Genomic DNA, 22009 nt, shown 5'->3' with positions numbered 1-22009 from the left:
GGGTGATATTGAGAAACGAAGGACTGTTCTGTAGCATGAGAAGCAAAAATATGTAAATTTTACAGACTACCTGTAGCAGCTGATTGCCCTTCAGGTGCTGGTAGTAGAGCTTTTAAGGTAGGCACAGTCTGATGTGGATTGCATCTGATGTGAGAAGGGAAAAGGAGCTGGGAGTGTGCTGCTTCAGAAAGCAATGTGTGGGGTTATTGAGTGGAGCATTTGTGGAGCTCAAAGGAAAAATAAGTTGGAAAGTCTAGAATCAAAAGCCTGAATTCTAATTTGTAGAAACCAAACCCAGAGTGAATGAAATTAAGATAAGAGAAGAATAAAATCTAGTACACAGAAGATAATTTTGCTAAGTACCAGCTACCTGCAGTGCTGTTGGTAAATGTCATTTTTTAGTGTTGGTTATCTCTTGAAGAGCAATAAACTTTGCATCTGGAGTTACACCAGCCTGTGGCTGTGGAGGTGACCTGCCCCACTGCTGTGTGGCTGAATTCAGCTTTGTCCAAACAGCTCTTTATCAGAAGGTACAGCTGCAGACTGCTTGCATATGTGTGCGAGGAAGTGAGAGTGCTGAGATTGTGTGTGTTATCTGCTTGCTCTGGAGCCCTGTACACTGCCTCTTAAAGGTGGCTCTGTGATGACAAATTGTGTTTGTGCTTCTTGTTTCCAGCTTTGAATGGATGTGTTGTATTGGATGAGGATTATTGGAACTTTGGTTGGTTGGTTGGTTTTTTTATCCTGATGACTTCTGTTTTGATTGGTATGTAGATTGTTATGCAGAAGTTTCTGTCATTTGGTTGGTTGGTTGGTTTTTTTTATCCTGATGACTTCTGTTTTGATTGGTTATGCAGAAGTTTCTGTCAGGAATTTTCTAAGGCAACTGATAGTTGGAAGTGAGTGACCAGATTTGCTAAGTGAAAAATACGTATAAGTGCAATTACTTAATTATTATTACTTTGTTATGCCACATGTTCTTGGTTTTTGTGGTTTTTAGAGATGGAGGTATATATAGTCTTTAAAGGTGCCTTTAACCAAAACTCTTTTGTGTTTCTATGGTTTGTTTTTGGTAGGGTTAACCTGTCTAAAACAAGATTTTTGAGCAGTACTTATTTGGAGGGTAGTTGTATTCCATGCCTCGGAGTTCATAGGTGTCTGAAATGCAGTAATGTGTTTTTATGGAGAGGATGGAGATTATGAATTTTTGATTAGGCATGAAATAGGTTGATCAAGCTTTCTTGTTAAAGGTAAAGGGATCATTAGTATTATTCTTTATTCCTGGTTAGAAAGCCAAAGGATTGCCTAGAGAATAGTATCATCTGAGTATGGGGAGAAATCACAAAAAAAGGTGAGAATAGCTGAATGTGGAAAAAATGCAAGGAAATATATGAGAAGCAAATAGAGCGACTTGTGCAGCAAAGGGTCTGTCAGGGGAAATAATTACTGTGTTTCTGTCTTTGTCGTGGGGAGAGATGGTAAAGTCATCGGGTTGTCTTACTCTGCTGCATGTCCTGGATGGTGCAGGTGTAAAACAAGGTGTTAAAAGGAGGTGGAGGTGTCTATGAGTGAGGCTCCTGAGGGGACTCGTGGACAATATTTGCATTCATTTGATTCTAGAAAAGGTGGCCCATGGTTGCTTAGTACTTAAGTTTGTGATGAAGAGCTTTAAGGTGTAGCACAACTTCCAAATCATGGTGAAAACACCAAACCCACTTTTTTGGTGTTATCCAATACATAAATACTTCAGGAGTTACTTTTCTGCTAATTAACTTTCAGACTGTGGACTGTTTCAAATGTGAACCCAAAAATTGATCTTTCTGTCCATAAGTTATCAATAGAAGAAAATTAGCAGAAATGAAAAAAAAAAACCTTAAATGACTTGAAGCTTCTGTTGATATCCCCACTCCTTTTACCTTGGTTTTTCCAAGTGAATGGGAAGGTAAAAGTAGGTAAAGTTTAGTGTGTTATCAAGAAGGTCACTTTTAGTTCAGGTATTGAAAAGCAGTAACAAGCTTCCAGACAATCCTCTTTTATCATAGCTGCATACTTTTGTTCAGTATTTCTGCTTCTTTTCGGTTGTTTTTTAAGTAGTGTTCAGGAGTAAGAGGAATTTTGATTTTTTGATAGTGTAAAATATCATCCATCTTATTCTCAGTGTGAAGGCTAGTTGGGTGTAACTGAGTTGACAGGGATGCTAAGATTTTCTGCAGCAGCAGACAGCTCTTGCCCATTTCCCTTCCCCGACCCCCTTCCCACATCACATTTTCATTATCTGGCATTTAAGATAACATTATATGTCTACAGGGATTCTCATGTTTTCTCGTTTTCTATTAGTCAAGGTTTGTATAACATGATAGCTTTTAAACTAGTTCTGGGATTAGTTTGTACAGAGCAGAATGTTTTCTGAAAGTGACTGTTGTTTTGAATACTTCAGTGTAATGCAGTGGCATGTGCAAAATTTGGAGTAATTCAAATGGCAATCTCCTGCTAAAGGTGAATAAAGACAAGTCAAGCAGGTCTCCATAGCTGGTATGTGTACAGATGAGTGGAAAAAGCCAACTGAGCTAGCTTGATTAATTTATTGGTTACTTTTGGATTTATTATTTTTATTAGCCCCTCAGTTAGAAGATTACAGATTGCTGTTGGATTTAACTTTTTCATACTCCTCTATTGTGTGGGCATTCTTTGCCCACTTCTGTTGCTTTTTTTACTTGAAATACCACCCACCCATGCTGCATGTGGTGTATTTGTATAAGCTGAAAACTATTGCTGGGACAAGCATGGCCAAAACCAGCCTATTGCATGAAGAGATGCTGGAAAAAGGATATGAAGAAGTTGACGTGTTCAAGATATGTAACTTAATTTCTTTTCAGTGTATATAATTTGGTAGAAAAATAGTAACTTTAGTCAAGTATAAGTTAAATTACATCAAATACCAAGTAACTTCTTCATAGCAACAGATTAACTTAGGGAGCAAGACTTCTGACTCGTATATAACTTGTGGGTAATTTCTTTCCACAAATTCCTTTAATTTCTCCAACACTGACTGTTGGCCGTTGCCACAATGAATAACTAACTCTGCTAGGGTTGATAGTTAACAGTTGGAGGAGGGAAGTCGAGAGCTGTTAAGCTTAATATAATTTTTAATATAGTTGTAAAGATTGATAATTGCACTATAAAAATCCAGTTCTCCAGTGCTGCTGTTCCTGTGTTTTAAACACTTTTGAACACTTTTAAGCACTTTTGATTTCAACAGATAAATTTTCTTGAAACAGAAGTAATGTTATTATGACTTCATTAGGGCACTGTACCATTTAAAAAGACACTGTAGCTCTAAAGTAGTCAACTATGAGAAATTGATGGTTGTGACCATACTGTTAATCACTTTTTGGGAAGTATAAGTGCATCCTGTTGAAAGTTTCAATATGTTACTGGTAGCTGAGATAGCATAAAATAATGTGCCTCTGGTAACTAGCAAGTGTAATGTAGCCATTTATCCAGGATAGGGTCTATAGGAAGAAGCATACTATGTTCTGTGTAGCTGTTTGAGGTATCCAAGGTAGTTCAAGCTTCTGCATGTGGCTTATATGGTCTACTTCCAATCCAAACCATTCTGTGATTCTATATATAGAATCACAGAATATATATATAATAACACTATACCATATATATATAGTATAACACAGCTGTGAAGTTCAACAGCTGTGAAGTAATAAGGTTTTTTACTATAACCAGATTATCACAATCGATGTGTCAGTGTTTCCACCTGAATATTTAATAACTTAAACTACCTCCTGATAAATCAGAATGTAATCTTTTATGGAGTAACAGATTTGTGTAGGCTTTATGGAAAATCTTTAAATGATTCTGCAGAGTGTTCTACCTTACAGAAAGAGGTGAGGACTGTGTGACTCTATAGAATGGTTAGTGGAAGTTCTTGTGATGAATTTGCAGAGCTACTCTACAGCTGTGTGTTCTGAGTCTCAAGAGACGTGGCTTAGGTATAATAAGTTGATGTGGCTACAAATAGGTCAAAACTGAAGTGAAGTGAGGAAGAGCAGTTTTGATGGTGTCTCCACAATCTGAGACTGCTGTGGTAAGAGGTCCTGAATTGGTTCTGTAAGTACATGGGACAAGACACTGGGCAAAAGAGTGTTATTAACCTTAAGGGGCTTTTAATAGGATTTCCTAATATTTCCTTGTAGCTAAACTGGTGAGATATGTTTTGGGAAGTGGATTATTAGATGGGTGAAAATGTTTGTGTCCTGCTGAACTCAGAAAGTTGAGTCCATCTGGAGGCTTGTCACTGGTGGCACCAGTGCAGGGGCAGTTCAGCTGCATTCTGACATCTCTTCCCGGTTGGAAGGCACTTCAGGCAAGTTTATGGATCCTGTGGATGACTGAGTGTCAATTCATCTGCTGGAGACTGGGGCTAATTGAGTGGGATGTCCACAGGTCAGAAATAACTATTGGAAGCCTTGTGACATTCAAAAGCAAATCTCTCCCTTGGGGGTGATGACCCCATGCAGCAGCAGAGATGTGGTGCAGATTGGTGACAAGTACCTTTACAGGAAAGATCATAAGGGTCCTTGTGGAGCAGTGTGTGCCTTTGTGGTGCAAAAGGTGAAGAGCACACTGGGCATGCTCAGCCAGTTAAATGAAGCAATTTGGACCTCTACTATTTGGAGCTTGTGAGAAAACATCAAAAGTACGGTGCACAGTTTTGTGCTCCCAAATATGAGGCAGGTGCTGAGGTGAAAGACCACTAAGCTGGGAGTCACCACACGATGTATGAAGAGGGCTGGAGAAGTAGATTTGTTCAGCTTTGAGAAATGTTTGAAGTGGGGCATCCTAATTGCTGCTGACACTGTTAATAAGCAGTGAGAGGGAAAACAAAGACTCTCCTTAGCTATGCAGAGGGAAAAGATAAGAGGCAGCAGACACAAGCTACAACATGGAAAATCACTATAATGTGTTAGCAGTATGTTTTCCCACACAGACAATGAAGCACTGAAATATGTTGTGGAATCTCTGTCCCTGAAAATATTCAGGGATGACCCCTGAGCAATTGGAGCTGACTTCAAAGTCGGCCTTGCTTTCAGTTGGGGATGGGATTGGATAACCTCCAGAAGTCCCTTTCAGTCTAAATCAACCACATAGTAGTGTGCATGGGCAGGCATGAGCTAATATAATGTAGTTGCTAGCCCTGGAAGGAAAGTAGAAGTTGTTGAAAGTCTTCTATGTAGATAAAAATGTCAAAGTAATGTCTGAAACAAGTTTTTCCTATAAATCAATTTGACTGCTAAAAGCTTACTTCAAAATTGGATCCCATTGTTACTTTCTAGCATAAGTTATGCATGTTAGAGAATTTGTTAAATAAAGATCTGGCTACATCTTTTCTGTTACTTCAATAAGTAGCCAGTAAGACCAATCCCATACAGCACGGAGCTGGGTGACAGTGTGAGACATACTGAAAATGTAGCTTAGCAGTAAATTGAGCAATGATTAAAAAGCATTCCCTAGGCTTACTGTTGTGATGCAGTTCCTGGACAAAAAGGGGTTAACTTTCTGGAATAGCCTGCAGTGAGCTGGCCTTAAGAGCTAAAAAAAAGCCAGCAGTGTCAGCAATGCAGGGGGCAGCAGGCATCCCATAACTTTGTAATGTAACTGGTAACTCATCAGATTTTTTTATGGACAACTGAGATTTGCTGCTACTGACAAAATAAGTTTGTTCTATATTTCATTGTATAACCACAGTTGTTCAATATTGGCAGATAACACTAAAACTTTACAGGTAATTGAAAATGTGAGGTTAATATTTAGCTGTCCTTCTGAAGTTGTTTGAGACTTTGCAACATTACTTCGTGCAAAGTACATCCTCCTATTTACACAGCGCAATGTATAACCTCCCTTCTCTTCCTGCAGACCTCAGTTCTCCCCAGAGTAGGTGGTGTGTGGAAAGACAACGTACAAAAAGTGAAGGTGTGGTCTGCTTGAGGCAGTCAGGGCTTTCCTAGGGATTGAAGGTCTTGTTCCTTCCACTAGGATGTCGCACATGCATCGGTGTTCTGACCAGTTTCTAATGGCTTTCTGGTTTCAGCGTAGGAAGTACAGTGCAGGGGACACGGAGTGCTGCATGTTTACAACTGTTACTGAATGCTTAGAATTTCAGGTACTACTTACTAATTTCACAGAAAAGCCAAAAGAGAAACTCCCCAGAACCCAAAATCCCGATTAACTCAACAGAGTGTTTATTTAAAGCAATTCAGAAACATGCTTGTACGGAAGTGTTTGGTAGTTATGTGGACCATGTACTCTCATACCACTTAGTGCAGTGGACACTCTCTGATTCTGCCATGTCCCTTTCTCCAGTTAAAGTTGAAGCAATGTTCAGTTCTGTGTGACTTTTACTTCATTGTTCCTATGTAAAAGTAATATTCTACTAAAGACAAATATATTAATACAACAGTGTTTTTTCATTTGCTTTGTTCTCTTCAAAATGGCTGAAATGCTCTAGATAGTTGGTTTTGTGGTAATTTGTTTTTTAAAGTTATCCCAAGTCAGGAGGTTTGTGCTTAAAACTTCTTGGTTAGGTTAGGAGTTTCATAGACCTTGCTTTTTAGTATGGCACACCTCTAAATGTCAATAGTTTTGCCTTGTCAAAACCAGCCAGCGTTTCTGGTGGTATCTGTCAGAGTTAATTGCGGTTTTTTGTTGATTTTTTTAAACTGCATTGTGTTTATACTGGATGAACTAAGACAAAGGAAAACAACCTGTGTACTCTGACTTCATTGGCTTCATTCATCTGAACTGAGCAGTTCAGAAATCCTCCTTTCCACCCCTACCTTTGGGTAGGTAAAATATGGCGTAGTTCTAGGACGTGTCACTTGAACATGATCGCATTTTTGTTAGACCTCATGTCTGAACATTAAGTCAAACAGTAATTGTGAATTTTAGAAATTGGCAGTTAATTGTTTCTCTGAGTTGACTTAAGTTTGCCTTGATAATGAATGTAGAGGTGAAGTCTGAGAAGTGCAGTGTAGTATCAGAAGAACAGAAAGTATATATGTATGGAAAATTAAGTTACTGAGTAACAAAATAAAGTACTGATACAGCACTGCACAAGTCAGTAAATACAGGCACAGAAACATGCTAATTCTCGATTTATATCTTCATTGCTCTCCTAGCCAGCTGGGTTGACTGTCATTTCAGCATGTGTGCTGTGCAGTCTTACAATTAATATGTAAATTCTGGTTGACCATTGCAGCTTTCCTGTGCTGCCTGGTGTAAATACTGGGAAATGTATGAAAGATCAGGTATTAATTAACTGGACTTCTCTAGTCACTGAACTTTCCCTGAGGAACAGGGAAGGACTACTGAACCAGAGGCAGGGTCTGTCTGATGAAGAAGGTGGAGGGTTCTTTTCCAAAAGCATTGCCAGCTTGTGAGGAGGGTTTTAAACTATGCATGTTGAGGTGGCCTTTGATTTTTCTCTAATCTGAAAGGAAGCAAAGATGTAAGGGGCAATCAACTAGTGTCCAAGGGGGATATGATGGAAATTGTTTTTGTTCCTTCCCTTGTAAAGGCAGTGTAAATGAGCGCAATTGCAGACTCAGGATCTCATTGGGATTGCAGCAATGTTGTGGAATAGCTTGCATGACTGGAGTCATGCAATTAGCTTGATTTGTACCTTTCAGGAAAGGCAGGCTGGCAAGGTGAGGAAGAGTGTCTAGAATGCTTGGAGCTAGACTGGCGTGGCTAAACAGAAAGTTGGAATTCAGGAAAAGGAGAGTTCGTGAGCTATGGAAGAAGGGTCAGGCAACTCAGGAGGATGTGATGTTTGCAGATGGAAAATTAGAAGAGCCAAAGCCCAACTGTGACTTAATCTGGCTACTGCTGTAAAAGAAAGTAAAAAAATTGTTTTTATGAATACACAAGCAACAAAAGGAGGGCTAAGGAAAATCTCCATCCTTTTTTGAGTGTGGGATGAGACAGTGACAAAGGGTGAGGTACATAATGGATTTTTTTCCCCGAGTATTTAATGTTAAGACTAGTTATTCTCTGGGTACCCAGACCTCTGAGCTTAGAAGACAGGGATGGGGAGCAGGATGAAACCCCCATAATCCAAGGATAAATGGTCATTGACCTGCTGTGCCACTTAGACACACACAAATCTGTGGGGCCACATGGCATCCACCCATGACTACTGGGAAAGCTGTCAGAAATGCTCACCAAGCCACTTTAAATGATTTACCAGAGTCCTAGTTCACTGGAAGTTAGCAAATGTGATGTCTAGCTACAAGAAGGACTGGAAGGAGGATCAAGGAGACTACAAGCCTGTCAGCCTGACCTCGGTGCCAGGGTTGATTATAGAGCAGATCGTACTGAGTGCCATCACTCAGCATGCGTAGGTGTGGCACTTAGGGACTTAGTTTAATGGTGGACTTGGCAGTTGTAGCGTAATGGTTGGGCTCAGTGATCTTAAAGGTCTTCTCCAGCCCAAACAGTTGTGTGAATTTTAAGTCTCACATCTGGACTGAGAATTCCATTCAACTGCACAGGCTGTGGTCCAAGAGGCTGGAAGGCAGCTTGGCAGGCACGGGTATGGAGCCCTGGTGAACAATGAATTGAGCAGTATCAGCAGTTTGTCCTCACAGCAAGGAAAGGAGACCTCATCCTGAGCTCTGCTAAGCATGACAGCAGATTGAGAGAAGGGATATCCTTTGTCACTGGAGCGCTGTGTCCGATTCATGGCTTATGGCACCAGGGGGACACTGAGCTACCAGGGCAACCCAGAAGTGCATCACTGTGTTGACTGGAGCACAGGGTGTGCGAGCAGAGGCTGCAAGAGCTGGGCCTGATAAGCTTGGAGAAGGGAAAGCTGCAGGAAAGGAGCCCTTATTTGCTGCATGATGAGAACATATCAAGAATGTAGATCAACACTCTTTTCAGAGGTGCCCCACAGAAGGGAATAGGAACAAGCTGGAGTGTTGGAAATCCTGAGCCAATGTAAGGAAGTACAACTTTTCTGTGAGAGAGAAGGTGCCCAAAGTATTTGAGGAATCAGTGTCCTGTGGTGATGTCCCAAACTTGACTGGATGAATCTTCAAGCAGTCTGATATAACTGGACCTACTTTGAGAAGGATTGAGTGGCCTCTTGAGGTCCCTTGCCTCTTTACCTACATGAAATCATTACTCTCTACATCAATATTAGAGCTTGTTTGACTTTGCCAACGATAAATGAATTATAAAGAAAGCTGTGCCTAGGAGTTCACTTGTGTCTGTGGTAATTGTTAGGTGACCTGGTTGGAAATGATCGCTATAGCTTACATCTGTGTTTGACATGACCCGTTGAACACTTACTTTATCACAGGATTTCTGTGGAAGTTTGGTTGGTTTTTCCCTCCCTTCTACAGGCTGGTACTGATGAGTAGTGATTCCTGTGACTTGAGTCTGAATGCTGCAGTCTGACAAATTAAGTCAGAGTGATGAAGTCAAGAATATATTAAAAATGCTTATAATTTAGACTCTGGGATAGACATGAACTTTTTGGGTAATCTAGCAAGATGCACATTATAGTTACCCTCATGGTTAGGATGTCAGCTTATGTAAATACCACTGTGTAGCAGAAAAGTGACTTGCTACTTTATAATGAAAGAGAACAAACAGCAGTGACAAGAATCCCATACTGAATACTTTGTATTGTATTTTTGGGTTCTGATTGAGTTGCCTTTTGTTTTCTGTTAGTCTGTGAAATGGCAAGTTTATTATATGGTTGTGTTGAAACAACAGCCATTTAACTTGGAAGGAAAGCTGTTTTTTGGACTGGGTTGGCATCAGGAGCACCAACCCATGTTTTTGCAAGTTTGTGGCTAGGTGGAACAGAATATGCTGCTATGTCATTGGTAACTTCCACATTTTGAAACGAGGCAGAAGTGACTGATGGTAACTCCTCAGACTTCTGTAATATTTTAGTAGTCAATCCCTTACCTCCAATTTCTCTTCCCCTCAAAAAAAAAAAAAAAAATGGATATTGTAATAGCATCAAATTGCCTTTCTAACTAAGGAGTGGAGAGGCCTGGACTCTGGAAGGAAGTGGCAGGTTATTTATCTGACCAGACCATTTAGCAGTCACTGTGGTCTGTGAAGTCTTTCTGGAAGGATTTGCATAGTGGAAGCTATAGTTGTAGGTGGTGCTGGAGGATAGTAGGATTTTGTCTGTTGCATTTCCTGGAGTATGAGTTGCCCTAATTATATATAACTGCTAGTTACTCATAGCAAATTGGAATAAAGACAAGTTACAGAAGTACCTTAAGAAACTGAGGGATTGAATAGTTAAGCAAGCTGAAGTGTAGATAGCTGTTCCATGATGCCCATGAGACTTCCTTTGTGGAGGAGAGTATTAAACTTTGTGTATGAATTATTATAAATATTAAATATTTTTGTAATTGTGAAGAAGGCCTTGAGTATGTGATGGTCAGTTCTGTGAGCTTTGCCAGGGGTCTGGTTGGAAGGGGCTGCCTGTACAACGTCTGAACTAGGCAGTGCACTGTTGGGAAGCATGTTCTCTGTCATGATGTTGTATTAGCATCCTCTTTGAACTTGAAGTGTAGTAATAGCAGCTTTGAAATTTCTTAGCTCTGAAGAGTATACTAGAATAGAAACCTTTTAAGAATAAGCTGATGTCCAGAAAGTGTCAATTTTTGTGTAATGTGTGACATTGTCTGTATCATGAGAGCCAAGTGAGAAAAGCTGAAGCACTAGCTGACTAAAACCATGTGATTGGGAGTTCCTGTGTAGCTACAGAATGAAATTTCTTTCATCATCTTGAACTCACAGCTCTGCAAATAAATGCACAGATTGAGATTTAAAATAAAGTAGAAGCAAGCAACATTAGCGTTATATCTAAGCGTAAGGTTATAACTTGACTTATTATTGAACATGCTCAGAATGAGTTACTTTTCTCAAAGCTGAAGGCTGTCATTTCTCCTAAATCTTATTTGTTGCTGAGAATAAGACTTGTTTGTAAGGAGTGATTTGAGGATGCCACAGTGACTCAGCTGAGGACAAAATGAGGCTAACAGAGATTTCATGGAGAGTTAAATATACAGCAAATACAAAACTTTGAAGAGTTAAAAGCTTTTAGCAAAGCAGGTGACAAAAGATTACTATCTGCTTGTGGATCAGAATAAAAAGAAATTAGTCATGGAGGAGGCTGGTCACCTGCTGAGAGCTGGCTGTCCGTCTGATGGAGAGGACAACCTTCACTGAACCTTCACTGAAAAAAGTAACTAAAGGATACAAATAGAAGGAAATGAGAAATACATTTGATAAGAAAGTAGCTATTTATTTTAACAACTTGCAGTGTTCAAGTTAAACCAAATGCAAGCTGACCTGACCATGAGAATAGTGTCTGAAAGTGCTCTAAGTAATTATGTGTTAGCAGAAAGCACTGGTGCTCTGTTTCATAATGTATTTGAAGTTCTACTTACTGAGCATTAAAAATGAAATGATTTTGCCATTCTAGATACTGTCAGTGTTAATTTTTATTTTGTGTTTCCCCTATTTTGTTCATGTATAACTGGGTTGTTTTCTTGATTTGCAAAGGAAGTGGAGGATAGTCTTAAACACAGTTGAAGAAACAGCAGGTTTCTAGGTAGAGGACTGGGAATGAGACTTGTAAAAGCAGTGTATTCTGAAGTCTTTTCATAGTAACAAGGTCTGGATGAACCCAATGGTCATGCTAGAGCAAGTGGTATAAATGTATGGGATGGAATGTTGCAAGTATGTTCCTGAAGTGAGAACTTGTCATTAAGTCCTTCAGTATGTGTGTCATATTGGCTAACAAGAATTTTGAGGATGACTGGATTTTTACTTTAGTAAAAATGTCTATTAATCTTAAAATAATGAAGCTGTTAAAAGTCTTGATCATGTGCAGGATCAGCTTAGATTAGTTTGGGAGTTTGATTTTTTTTTTTTTTTTTTTTAATTACTAAATATCAAACCTTTCTAAAGGGTGTGGAGATTTGTCATTTTGGCCAGGGTGTTCATTTGAGGAATTCATATTCTGTAGCATCAAAGGTTTTCTTTATTTCAGTGGGCTTGATTGCTTGGTTTTTTTGCTTCTGTTTTTGTTCTTTTTTTACTGCTTTACTGGTTTATCTTCTTCCTAACCTTCATATGCATTCTCTTTTTGCAGTGTAAGTTGTTTTGGACCTTTATTGGGTTACCTTTTATGAGAATAATAATGAGTTCTTCCAGTCCTTTCCTGTAGGTCAAGTTTTCTGGGCCTTTGAGCACACTTCGCTTTCACACTCTCTGGGTGGCTAATATATGATGTGTGCTGTTCAAGCTGAACAGCTCCAGATGGAGCCTTACTGATGTTGGCTGGAGCATATACTTCTATATTAGCATATTCTATAGTGTCACTTTCAAGTCTTGATATGTAATCACCATGCACTTGCTGTAGCTTTCAGAACACACTTTGCTCTCCAACCAGTTATTTAACATCCTTGATGTGTTACTCAGACCTGTTCCTGATGGCTGCTAGTCTAATTTGGACCCACTGCAGCTTGAAGGTATTTTTCTGCCTGACTGGGAAAGGTTTGTTAAATGTAGCTTCACTTGTTTCATTGTGTATAATGCATTTAGTCATCAGCCCCACCAAGATTCAGATGTACAACCCCCTCCTTTTGACCTCCAGTCTTCTGTTAAATATTTTGGCTGTGTGTTTAAACTGGATGCCACTTAGGAGGACTTCAGCCTTTCCCACCAGATCAGTTTGTCACAACTATTGACTCATCTTTTGTGTTTCAAAAGATTTCTAAGATCATCTGGAACTCTTTAACAAACTTTCCAGTAAGATGTTTGAGTTACATTAAGGACTGCTTATTTCAATCTCTTCTGTGTATTCATACCTATTGCTCTGATACTTAGGGATTTGGATTTATTTAAATGGGGCTGTGAAGCATTTTGTGGTGATTAGGCAGTAGTGGTGTGTATATGGATAACTTCTGAACTACTTGTTTATGCTTACTACTAGGTTTTTTGAGGGAGTGGGACTTGAAATGAGATGTCTTCCTCCAGTCCTGCTTTTGAGCCTGGCCCATTTATTTGAAATAGAGTACCTCATTGTCCTGCTTATTTCCTTTTAAAGGAGATGGGATTGGAAGATTTGGTGAAACAGAGTTGGAAATATTCATTACAGAAGAACTTCCAGCTGCTTCATAGCCTGCCTTACTTATTAGTTCAACATATTTTATAAACATCTGAAAGTTTAGTGTCAGGATAAACATGTATGTCTTAATTTGCTGTGTGTTAATATGTATAAAAGATTATAGTGTAAGAACATGTAAAATGGACATTGATGTTAATATGGTCTAAGTCAAAATTTCACACAAAGTTGTAAAGTTCATGGGACTTTGTAAACATTCTTAGTGAGTAGTTTGATTTAAAGTTTCAACCTTATAAAATTGGCTTTCTAAGAGTGTCCTTCCCAACTCCATTTGAATCATGAGCCTAACATTCCTTTTTAACTTCCTCTAGTGTCTTAGATTGTCCTGCTGCTTGATACTAAAGGTCTGTGCAGCATGGTGGGAAGCAGAGTATGCAGAGGCACAGGTTGTGTCTTACATGGAGTTAAACTCGAACAGAAGCACTGGTTCGCATGTGAAAATGGCATTCTGAAATAAGAGTGGTAGGTAACAGCCAAGGCTGACTTCAAGGGCAGAGTTTTTCTGAAGCTCCAGCTCCTGACTCTGAGTTGGGCTCAAGCTAATGTTAAGTTCTAAGTTGTAACCACTTTTTGTTTGACTTTGTGTTGCATTGGAGTTGTGTCTTTTTGAAATCTTTCTTTGCTTTCTGTGTTGCAAATGTCAGTCTTTCAGGTAATTGTTTATTGTGGAGCTGAAGAGGTTTGCATGGTTTGTTGTCTTTGATTCCTTTGTGCTAGGATGACAGTTCCTTGTCCAGTATTGCATTACCTGGCCTTTTAACAGGCAGTGTGAGTCCTCTCCCCGGGGTCTGGATGCTATCTTACGAATGATAGCTGTAGCTTTCCCAACCATTATTTCTGTTCCTTGTTCCGTCTATGTAGATACATGTGTTGAATGCAGCAACTAGAGGGAGATAACTGACAGTCTCTTCCATCAGCTGTGGGGAATGAAGGAGCAGAGTAAGACAAGCCTCCTGGCTGAATGGTGTGATATCTTGTCAGCTGTACCTTTAGGAGCAGCCAGATGGTGGTTCAGAGTGTTTCAGAATTCTGCAGAACATCCTGTGATAGCACTTAACTGAGAATCCATCTGTCTGGAACTTGATGTTATTAAAACCCTTCAGCAACAGCTAACTTTTGAGACAGCACTGAAATTGAGACTGACCTCTTCACACAATTCTTGTTGCCATTCTCTTTGAATTTTTGTTTGCTTGGAAAAGATACAACTTTGTGCAACTTTATTTTATAATTTTCAACTAGAAATTATATTCCTCTTTCTATGGTTTTTGTAAGAAGTCAGGCTATAGCCACCTAGAGGAGAGCTGCTCATGTCATAAACCAACTCGAGACTGGAACCTCGTTTGGGGCCATTTGCAGGCATAGGAAGTTAACATTCAGAAGTCAATCCAAGTGGTGAATTTGCACGAGTGTCCTAGGGTGAGAAGGAAGGGAGACCTGGAAACACAAGAGGTTTCAATTGTGTTTCTGGGGGAAGCCTGTGGTGCAAGAGAGGACTCCTCTCTCCCTGATGGACTGAGACTTGATTATTTGAGGGCTGGTGATGGACTGAAAATTGATTATCTGAGAGATGGTGATTGGGTGGAACTCTTAAGATGTTATTTCATGCTGTGGAGGAAATGGGGGGAGGAGGAGGAATGTATTTGGAGAGTTTTCATTCTGAGTTCTGCATCTGTTCCTTTTTAGATATTGTAGTTAATGAAGTATTTTTTTCTTTATTTCTAAGTTGGAGCCTGCTTTGCTGTTTCTGATCGTATCTCACAGCAGCTCCTAGGGAGAGTATATTTTCATGGGGGGCACTGGCATTGTGCCAGCCTCAAGCCATGACAATGAGCTACATCATAATGTTTTTAGTTTCCTGTTGGTATTAGGTAAAGTTAATTTGAAAGATAGAATCCCTTGAACTTCAGTAACATGAAAAAGCAGCCTGAGAGAGCCTGAGAATTTCAATAGTCTTGGCTTCAGACTATCGAATTGCTATGCCTCATTTCACTGAAACTTTTTCCCTTCTGGTAGGCTTTTGTATGCCTATTATACTGTGTGCTAAACACTGAACAAGGTTTTAAGTTTTGCTCTCTAAGATGGAAATAATACATCCCTGGTTTTCTTCTTTAAAAAAATAAGGCAAATTCTGTACCAAAAAAAGGGAAGTTGAGCTGAGTCCTGTAATTGCAATGCTTATAGAAGCTAATCTTGTGCTGTTCCTTATCTCAGCTCACTTGCCCCCAAAAAACTGATTGACACTCCACTTCAAGCAAGGATTGTGACAAAGCAGATCCTTAGGTGAGAGTAACACTAGATTATAATACTTTCTCTTTGATTTAAGTGCAGTTTTTTGCTAAGTACTTGCTTAGCACTTCTAATTGGAAGCTAGTGTTGAGGCATTTTGTACTACTTAATCTTGAATCTCTTCCATTCCTTGGTTCTGATCTTTTTTTGACACAGTAATTTGATCATGCCCTGGTGCTCAAAAGACACACTGACTTCTTCCCAGTCATTTAGGCATATATTTTTATAAAGCCTTAAGTTGAGGCTTCAGCTTGTTTTCTGCAGTGTCTTTAAGTGATTTGTTTTTCCAATTAAACAAATCTGAAAATGCCACTAGATTTGTGGAGCTGTGCTCATTGCCTGTGTTGCATTGTCTCTTGTGATTGACTGAGCTAATTCAGAAGGTTAAATCAGGAAGAGAACAAGTGAGTTTTTGCAGGTAGGGGTCTTTTAGGGGCCTAGTGAGTGATGACACAGGAGGAGGAGGACTGCAAGAATAAGCTTTCTGATGTCAACTGAAATTCAAGTGGCTAAACAATAATGCTTACCCTGATTTTAAGAGTGTTCTGCTGACATAGCAACTTGCTGTCCGTGAAATGGGATGTTCTTGTTTTGCTCCATTTTTGATTGGACCTCTTTGGTGTTCCTTGCCACTAGTTTGTGCTAAGGCCACGTGTACCCATCAGCTGAATAACTTGCTGATAGAGGGGAAAAAATTCTGGTTTATGCTCTTCTGTACTTTGGCTTTGTCTTGTGGAAATAGTTGGCAGGTTGTGGGAAATCAGTGGCTAGAAAGGGTCAGTATGGTCACTCTGTCTTGCCAGAAGTGTGCTGTTAAGTGGGTAACAAAATGCATTGCTTTTATAATTAGACTTGTGCATGGCTGCTTCATATAGAAAATCTAAATCTGCTGTTTATTGCAACAAATAACAAACCTGTAAATGTGGAAAGTATTCTGTCATATTCCATATTCATGATATTCCATATCATGAATGCTCTGTTGTGTTATGAAGGTTGTTCTGTTCCTCAGTGTCTTTTTTTTTTTTTTTTTCAGTTAGTGGTAGAAGCTTAATTCAGAATTGATATTGAAAATATTGTCATGGTCAGTATTTGATAGCACCTAGTTCTGTGGCTTTTATTGCTGCAAGTGAGCCTTAGGGATCTTTTTGTTTTGTTTACTCTTTGAACGTTCTGTCAAGTTACATGAGCAGAGTCATTGCCTTGCTGTTTCAGATAGGATTCTTGACTTTATTGCCAAGCATGGCATTGGGTCACTGTGATCAAAAATCAGTTAGTGCATAGGAACTTAGCTGAAATTGAATTATGTTAAAGTGCTTGAGATGGCAATCTCATCAGGCTGCATGTGAAACAGTAGGGGACAATCTTATGTATTCCAAGGAAGCAAAAAGGAAAGGGAAGGCAGATCTGTAAAAACTTGGGCAAATATAAGGAAAAAAGTAAGAAAACCTCATGATTCTGTGTTTATTTTGAGAAGTTACAAAACATCTTGATTACTAAGTAAATACAAAGTGTATCCAGAAGTTTTGTTGGAAATAACAGACTTCAGTATTGTAAACGTGAGGCAGAAAAGGTCAGATTTCAAGAGGAGGAGGGCCAGGCCTCGTTAAAACAATGAATGTATGTGCCAGCACTGTGTGCCAGTACTTTTGATCAATTAAGGACCTCAATAGTGTGGCCTTGAAGTGGCTTGTTCTTCAAAACCTTGGGCATTATAAGCCTCTAAAAGGGTTGTTTTGGGGGAGACACGTAGCTCGTTATTCAACTACAATCTGTGAGCAGAATACTGACTCTTGACTGGAAGTCTTTATGTCAAAGGAAATACTTATCTTAAGCATCCTGAGCCGTGGAGAGCCCTGAATATCTGCATGGTAATTAGCTTGCTAGTTTGAACTATTAGCTTGATTGCTCTGCAACTACAGCTACTTAAATAATAACTGGATGGAGATTAAAACAAGAGATACTGTTCCAAATTAAATATGTGGCATTGGCACTTCAGATTTAAACTATTTCTAGCACTTTAAACATTTCAGAGTCTATATACTGTTATATGAGCTGTATGTAAGTTCAAGTTAAATCATTTGTGTAGATAAGTTGATTTTTTGTGTGTGTGTGTCTTTGGAGTCTGAACATGTTGTCAGAAGATGAGATAAATGTAAAAATGTACAATTTGGAGTAGTGATATGTTAGCTTTCTACCTCCCTTGCTGGAGAAGGTGAAGGAAAAAGATCTAACTGATCAACATTCTATAGCTGCAAGTGTGTTTATGTCCATAAATATATGTGGGTCCTGTTCAGTTCAGTCTGTGAATCTTGAAAATAGCAGCAATGAAAAAGTTTGACTTCGGAAAATATTCATGTAATTCATGTGAGAACACAATATTCTTATGGCACAAATGAGTTGTTGGTGGTATTCCTTGATGGGAAAATTGTTGAGTATTGACTTTTTAAATGTACAATGGTCATCTTTACGTGGCTAAAGCCTCCAATTACTGGGAGCAAAGTTGTCAAAAACAAAAAAGTAAAAGGAAGCAAAAGAGCTCATGTGTTCAGTTAACTGGGGTGTTTTTTCAGTTTAGTTTGTTACCTTCCACTGAGCAGTTTTTGTAAGTTCACTCGTGGGGTTTTTCTGTGCTAAGCTGTTTGGGGTTATATACAGCTAGTCACTATGATAAAGTTTAATATAGGTTAAGATTCAGTAGACTTAACTGTTGCAAAAATCAGATTCCTGAATGCAAGTGTTTTTCTTTGCTTAAATTACATTTCAGAATATTTATATCCTGTACATTCTGAAATACATTTCACAAATGTAACTTGTGAATTTATTTATAAGGTAGAAAGCAATAGTCAAATACTTTTTGAGGAACATTCCACCTTATTTTTAAATGTAGCAATGGCAAGTGGAGATGAATTTTGGGCAGAACTGTGTACATGTCAGTTTGCAAATAGTTACCCTCTTTCCAGAGTCTGTCACAATAATGTGTTAGATAAGAAGCATGAGGAGAATAAACAGAATGTTGTTGCACTACTTGTCATGGCAGGTAGTCTCTATTTGAAACATGTTATGATTTGGGTTTTTTTTTTTTTTTACTTGGTATTTTTTGTCCCTTCACCAGCCCCACTTAGCTGCTGATGTATCAACAGTATTGGTCTGAATTTCAGGCTTAGTTTGACTTATTTGTGTAGCTTAAGGTGTTCATACTATTGATGCTAGCCAGTAGTTTTACACTGAAGAAATCCATAGCTAAATCGCTTTTTTGGGTGGCTTAATTGACTCAGAAATGGTTTGAACAATGAAAAATCAATCAATGGGAAGCAGAAAGCTTTTAACAATGGATTTGTAGATAAAGGCTTTTAAGGACTTCTTTCCTGAACACATGGCTTGCCTTTTGTGTGAGCTTGGTGAGTGAAAAGGTGGCTCATGTCTCAAGTTGAATGACTTCTTCATGCTTATGAGAATGGGGCTAATAAAATTTATACTTGACTTTTGCTCGATTGGTGAACTTCCTCAGTAACAGCTTGAGCACTGACTTGGTATCTGAAGAGAGGATCAGAGCATTTGAAATAGCTCTGTTTTCCTCTGAGCACAGGAAAAAGAAACACACTGTGGAATAAGACTTTGGTTCTTTTTCATCAGGTTAGTTTGCTCCAAGAGAACTAATGAGTGAAGTTGCTGGAGCATCTGTTGGCAAAAGAAATTGTGAACCTGTGGTAAATTGAACTGCTTTGTCCTAGTGGATTTCCTTTTTTGAAAGGAGGGTGATGTAAAATGTTGAGTTCAGAATGTAGTTGCTACTCTGGAAGGCATTTTAGGTATTAAGCAGAAATATGTTGAATCCTAAGCAAGTACTTGACTATGCCTACTCTTGCATATTTACTGTCTGAGACAAGATCTTGTGTGAAGACACCCCACTGCACTGAAGCAGAAAGATTGCGTGTGTATGATGGTAAATGTCTTCATTAGGAGGTAGGGTAGGAAAGCTCAAATTGAGGTCTTTTGAGTGATTGTCACTGTAAACGTGGAGTGGTTTGTGGGATTTTGATAGGGGCTTTTTGGTTTGTTTTTTTATTTGTTGCTTTGCTTTTTAAGTATTTACTGGTATGGTAAGTGCTAGAAGTTTCACTTATTTCTACTTATAAAAGATATGACTTCATAAAGATTTAAGGAGAAGCACATAAGTGCAGTAGTTTAACTTAAGTTTTTCTTGATGCTCTGTATCAGTAATCAGACTGCTAAAAAGTACCATGTCTTGTTTTTTTGGTAAATCTGAATTCACTGAATGTTCGTATCTAGTTAAATTCCCAAAAGACTGTTAGCCCAGTTACACAATTGTCAGTAGTTTTTATATGAAGTTGTGTATTAGTGGTAGTATTCTCTGAAAAATAGGTCTGTGCCTAGGTTTGATGTTTTTGCTTGAAATGTGTTTCTGTAGTATTTCCACACTGTTGTGAATCAGTTAATCAGAAAAAAAAGCAGGAATTCTTTTCTAAAAAGGTAAACTAATTATGGAAGAAGGCTTATGGTGAAAATCAAGCAACATAACTTTCTTGTGCAGCAACTAACACTTGCTTTGTATTTAGGTGCCTTAGCTGGACCAGTTGTTGATCCACATGTGACAGCAGTTTGGGGGAAGAAGGTTGAACTGAAATGCATAATTGATGTAAACGAAACAATAACACAAGTTTCTTGGGAGAAGATATATGGTAAAAGTTCACAGACTATTGCTGTTCATCACCCTGAATATGGAATATCTGTTCAAGGAGAATACCAAGGAAGAGTGGCATTTAAAAACTACTCACTTGCTGATGCAACAATCACCTTAAAAAATGTAAGCTTTTCTGATGCAGGAGAATATGTTTGCAAGGCAGTTACATTCCCTCTTGGAAATGCACAGTCATCAACAACTGTAACAGTATTAGGTAAGTCAGCTTCTTTTTGAAAGGAAAATTCTGCAAACTTACAAATGAGTTGAATTTTACCATTTAACCCAAAGAAAATGCAAAATATTTGTTTGCTGCTCTTTTGTTGCAGGTATGCAATTTTTACTAATGTCATAGAGGAGAATTCTTTTGGTTCTTGCTTCTTTAGAACTTATTTGACTGTCTGGTTATTAAAAATAAATAATGTTCCTATTTAGGCATTATCCTGAAAACAAACATTCGGTTTGTATTAGCACAGTGTTCTAGAACTTTGACAGACAATGCTGATACCAGGGACTTGTGTGTATGTGCTGGGAAGCTGCTGAACTTGGCTTTAGCTACCACATTGGCTAAATTCCCTCAGTTAGTACTGGGTAGTCACTAGTCTTCAGAAGAAGCAGGTATTTCTAAACCTTGTTGGTAACTGTTTGTCTCAGTGAAATGGTCCATCATCGGTAATGAGGTTAGAGAGTTCCCAGTGAGGGTCAATGCCCCATGCCTGGAAACATTCAGATGGGATTCTGCAGCAGCCTGGTGTAGTTGAAGGTGTTCCTGCTTATTGCAAGGGCATTAGACTGGATGACCTTTAAAAAGTCCCTTCCAACGCAATTCTATGATTTTATAAATGTGCTGCTAATGTGATAATTTAATATAGCTGCTTAGGTCTGGTGTGCAAAGAACAGTTTGCATCAATGTAAATGTCAAGCAAAACTATCTAGATGGCTTCCCAGAAGTTGGGGGAAGAAAGTCAATTTAAGCTCTTGACTGTGGATAGTCATAATGTGAAACTTCTATAGACTTGAGGTTTAGTTTGCACTAATTTTGTCCCTCTTGTTGAGGGCTGAGTATTGTTGTCATAAGGAATTAGTGCTGAAGTGCAAGTAACTCAGGTGTTACTGCAGTGTAAGGTAAAATGATTCCTCTGAAACTTGAAAGCCGGTTATTAAGTTGCCCTCTCCTTTAATAGTATTCTTCTTGTAGTAGTGTAAGGTACTTCTGTATCTCTTGCCAGGGAGGGGGGCGGGGGGGTGGTAAAATGATATTTCCTGTAGCTGAGATGGTTGTCAATGACTATTTCTGTAAGCTTTTTAGGATCATCTCTTCATCTTTGATACCAGCTTTTCATAATAGTAGAATATTCAATGGGATTAATCAGAGGGCTGTAGCACAGTATGTAAACTGGTTTTCACCACAAGGTGGGGCAAAATAAATGCATCAAAGTAACTGGCTTAATCCAATTTGAAACCAGTAACTTAACCAAAATTCTTTGTGATGCACAAAGCATGTGGTCTTTTAGTTGTCTTTCACCTGACTTCCATCTGTATTGCAAGTGGCTATGTGTGTGGTTATTATAGCAGTCTCTTGACTTCAGGTTTCAGCTATTGTGCTTTACCAATAAGCAGTGGGAATTTCTTACTACCTCCCCTCAGCTTTTCTAGTCAGTTCCTCTTTCTAAGATTGTTTTGGGGTTGTTTTTTTCAGGTAACGTTAGCTATTGTGTCCATTTTGCACTCATAATATCAGGTTTCTGGAGGAACTTGGAAAGCACATGTATGTCTCATGTGCTTAT

The 22009-nt window shown here is 38.8% G+C and overlaps 1 protein-coding gene across 2 annotated transcripts in view; it reads left to right on the top strand.

Moving 5' to 3' along the window:
* NECTIN3 (nectin cell adhesion molecule 3) overlaps positions 1-22009 on the top strand; it is a 62410-nt gene that overhangs the window by 4276 nt on the left and 36125 nt on the right. For both annotated transcript variants that reach the window (XM_041410950.1, XM_041410949.1), the window contains exon 2: positions 20101-20439. In XM_041410950.1, coding sequence (XP_041266884.1) covers positions 20101-20439 — 339 coding nt within the window. The remainder of the gene's footprint in view (positions 1-20100; positions 20440-22009) is intronic.

Source organism: Onychostruthus taczanowskii, unplaced genomic scaffold (genome assembly GCF_017590055.1).
Source record: "Onychostruthus taczanowskii isolate IOZ18803 unplaced genomic scaffold, ASM1759005v1 scaffold34, whole genome shotgun sequence".
Lineage (NCBI taxonomy): Eukaryota > Metazoa > Chordata > Aves > Passeriformes > Passeridae > Onychostruthus > Onychostruthus taczanowskii.
This window is presented reverse-complemented; position numbering and strand designations above follow the sequence as displayed.